Source organism: Schistocerca piceifrons, unplaced genomic scaffold, assembly GCF_021461385.2.
Source record: "Schistocerca piceifrons isolate TAMUIC-IGC-003096 unplaced genomic scaffold, iqSchPice1.1 HiC_scaffold_1960, whole genome shotgun sequence".
Lineage (NCBI taxonomy): Eukaryota > Metazoa > Arthropoda > Insecta > Orthoptera > Acrididae > Schistocerca > Schistocerca piceifrons.
In genome coordinates this window covers 34,004-38,193 of record NW_025727857.1, presented here as the reverse complement: position 1 = coordinate 38,193, position 4,190 = coordinate 34,004, and the positions used below count along the sequence as shown (strand labels likewise).

At 37.6% G+C, this 4,190-nt stretch overlaps 1 protein-coding gene across 1 annotated transcript; it reads right to left on the bottom strand.

The window, feature by feature from the left end:
* Positions 1–266: 266 nt before the first annotated feature.
* On the bottom strand, positions 267–2,481 carry LOC124741491 (the record flags this gene model as incomplete). The annotated part of the gene is made up of 3 exons (XM_047248729.1): positions 1,838–2,481; positions 818–1,684; positions 267–374 (listed from the first exon to the last, which is right to left on the bottom strand). Coding segments are annotated over exons 1-3 (1,619 nt in total), but the record flags the coding sequence as incomplete, so codon positions are not given.
* Between the last annotated feature and the right edge of the window lie 1,709 nt (positions 2,482–4,190).

Sequence of the window (4,190 nt, the reverse complement as noted above, 5' to 3'; positions counted from 1 at the left end):
ATTCCTCTGACACTAGTTACAGATTCCGATGCTTCACATCAAGTTTACTGTATCCCTCTGACCTACTTATTGACGATGAAACTCAGAAATTGCATCGGAATTAAATAGAAAGGGCATATTGCCGACTTAAGTACAAGAAGTCTGACTCTTCTTACTGTCTACGTTTAGAACCATTCGTGTGACGCTAGTTACAGAATCCGATGCTTCACTTCAGGTTTACTGTATCCCTCTGACCATCTTAACCCTGCTGTTCTGTTCACTTTTACTTGACATATATACTGTTCGGGTCAATATGACCCGACATATCAAAATGCTTTAGAAACATAAATTTTGGTACAGTTTTAGCTATCGACATTGTTGTTCTATTCCAGTACCTTGTTAGTAATAATAATAATAATAATAATAATAATAATAATGGTAATAATAATAATAATAACAATGCATACAACTTTATTGAGGGATATTTTTCATTTAAATATGCACATAAATTTGAAACAACAGACAGTTTCCATTACAGGCATTCAACTTAGAAAGCACTACAGTTTTTCCATACTTCTATTCTTATTGTTGACAGTTTAGACGTAAGTATTGACATTTTCTAACAACAGACAGTTGTCATTACAGATATTCATCTTAGAGCACACTACAGTACAGAACACACTACAGTTTTTTTATTACATTCCAACATAGAAAGCACTACAACTTTAGAATCCTCTCTTCTTACTGATTGTAGTTTAGGCACAAGTATTCACATAAATTTGAAACAACAGAATTTTCAATACAATCATCTTATAAAATACTACAGTTCTTTTCTTACTGCTTGCACTGTGGACACAAGTAGGTTACATGTTTCTTGCAAATATGTTTACTACATTTTCCACACACCATGTTTGTTTTATTGTCATTACTTGATGGACAGAACTTACAGCGTGCACGTTTTGTAGATTTTCTTGTTGTTACCGATTCTGACACACCACCCACATCATTCGGGTTTTGGATGCTTGTGACCATTCTCAAAGAATCTTCTGTTCTTGGGAAATGCGTTCTTGATGCAATATGTTCTTTTATCAGTGACTTTCCAAGTTCCTCCAAGAATATTCTCCTTCTAGTCAATTTGCTTGCATTCCAATTAGGGTCAACCGAAATCCACAAAACGTATGCATTATAAGCAGAAACATCAAGAATATTGTAGAAAACTATCATTGGCCACCTATTACTTTTTCGTTTGCATGTATATGTACCTAATAACTGATCAAGCGTGTCTACAGCACCTTTGGTTGAATTATAGTCCAAAATCATTTTTGGCTTCTTATCAGCCCTGTCACTGATTTCCGCATCATGGTGGAGAGTGCTCATAAGTACAACATTCTTGTGTCTCTTAGGAATATAATTAACCACAGTAGTGTCATTTGTGAAGTAAAATGAAGAGCTGTGTACCTCCTTGTTGGTCATTTTGTGTGGAAGCTCCGGCTTATTTTTCCGTATAGTTCCCAACATAGTCAATTTCCTTTTCAGAAGCAGCTGCCCCAAATTGTACGACGTAAAAAAGTTGTCACACGTGATATTCTGACCACGTAACTCAGAAGTGAGATCAGATACCACCCTCATTCCCTGATTTCTTTCTGGTGCCGCTCCACTCACCTTTCCTGTATAAATTTGGGCTTTCAGTACGTATGAAGTTTTGCTGTCACACATGGTCCATATTTTGATCCCATATTTTGCCGGTTTACTTGGGATATACTGCTTGAATGGACAGCGACCTCTAAATGCTACTAACTGCTCGTCAACAGTAACATTTTCTCCTGGATTATACAGTTTAGGAAGGACCTCTACCCACTTCTCCCAAATACTACGAATTGCGGCAAGTTTGTCAGTACGTCGTCTTTCCTCTCTAGTAGATTTCTTGTCAAATCGCAGGACACGTGATATCTTACAGAATGTTTCATGAGACATGGTTGCTCGAAATATGTTTCGCCCAGTATCTTTATCCCACAAACTTTTTGTAGACTCCCCATGAGATCGATATACACCCGCTAGGAGTAAGAGTCCTAAGTATGCATGGAAAACAGAACCATCAATATCTGTCCACTGTTCACCATAAACTCGCTGCCCTTCAATATTTGTCATCTCTATTATTTCATTTTGAAGCGCTGTGTGAAATACTGCTTCAAATGAACATTTTACATCAGATATTCTGCTGACTGCATACCTGGTAACTCCTGGGGTACTCTTGATGATGTTCGAAGCTGGTAGGCGACCATGTTGTGCTGGTGGATGCAACTGCCATTCTATATTCCCATTTTTAGAAAGAAAAGTCTCTACACTATTTTGTATGGGCTGTGGACTGTCGTAACTGTCATCGGAACACTCGCTTTCAGATGCATTGCTGATGTGATCTTCAAACTCAGAAAGTGATCCTTCATCTGGTGAGGCATTTACTATTTCTTCCAACTCACGATCATTCAATGGTCTCATCGCCATGGTGTCACAAGTCAAACTGGGCAGAAACAAAGCATTCCAATTATTGAGAACTGCCAATTATTATTTCCTGGGGAAAGCAACAAACAAGCCCATTGTTGTGAACGCATGGAGCTTTAGGTGATTGTTGAGAGTAAGTTGGAATGATGCAGTCACTATTCCCACACAACACAACAAAAATAATTTTCGCCATTTCCAGATTTTAGAAATAAATACGAGTTACACTAAACATATTTGTGTCGGGTCATTATGACCCGAACATTACATATGCAACTATTACAGTTGAAGCCCAAACTTCTTAAACTTTTTTAAAACCTTTTAAAACACATGCTGCTCATCCATTTTCAGACAAAGTCACAAAGTTTCATAAATATATATTGGTATTTACATAATGTAAAATAACGTTCATATTCGTTTCGGGTCATATAGACCCGAACAGAACAGCAGGGTTAATGACGATGAAACACAGAAATTGCATCGGTATTAAATACAAAAGGCACAATGCCGACTTAAGTACAAGAAGACTGACTCTTCTTACTGTCTATGTTTTGAACCATTCCAGCGACACTAGTTATAGATTTCGATGATTCACTTCAGGTTTACTGTTTCCTTGGACCTTCGTATTGACGATGAAACACAGAAATTGCATCGGAATTAAATGGAAATGGCACAATGCCGACTTAAGTACAAGAAGACTGACTCTTCTTACTGTCTATGATTTGAACCATTCCAGCGACACTAGTTATAGATTTCGATGATTCACTTCAGGTTTACTGTTTCCTTGGACCTTCGTATTGACGATGAAACACAGAAATTGCATCGGAATTAAATAGAAAAGGCAAAATGCCGACTTAAGTACAAGAAGACTGACTCTTCCTACTGTCTATGCTTTGAACCATTCCTGTGAGACTAGTTGTAGATTCCGATGCCTCACTTCAGGTTTACTGTATCCCTCTGACCTTCTTATTGACGATGAAACACAGAAATTGCATCGGTATTAAATACAAAACACACAATGCCGACTTAAGTACAAGAAGACTGACTCTCCCTACTGTTTATACTTTGAACCATTACTGTGACACTAGTTGTAGATTGCGATGCCTCACTTCAGGTTTACTGTATCCCTCTGACCTTCTTATTGACGATGAAACACAGAAATTGCATCGGTATTAAATACAAAAGGCACAATGCCGACTTAAGTACAAGAAGACTGACTCTTCTTACTGTCTATGGTTGAACCATTCCAGCGACACTAGTTATAGATTTCGATGATTCACTTCAGGTTTACTGTTTCCTTGGACCTTCGTATTGACGATGAAACAAAGAAATTGCATCGGAATTAAATGGAAATGGCACAATGCCGACTTAAGTACAAGAAGACTGACTCTTCTTACTGTCTATGATTCGAACCATTCCAGCGACACTAGTTATAGATTTCGATGATTCACTTCAGGTTTACTGTTTCCTTGGACCTTCGTATTGACGATGAAACACAGAAATTGCATCGGAATTAAATAGAAAAGGCACAATGCCGACTTAAGTACAAGAAGACTGACTCTTCTTACTGACTATGTTTGGAACCATTCCTATGACACTAGTTATAGATTCCGATTACATCACTTCAGGTTTATTGTATCACTCTGACCTTCTTATTGACGATTAAACACAGATATTGCATCGGAATTAAATAGAAAAGGCACAATGCAGACTTA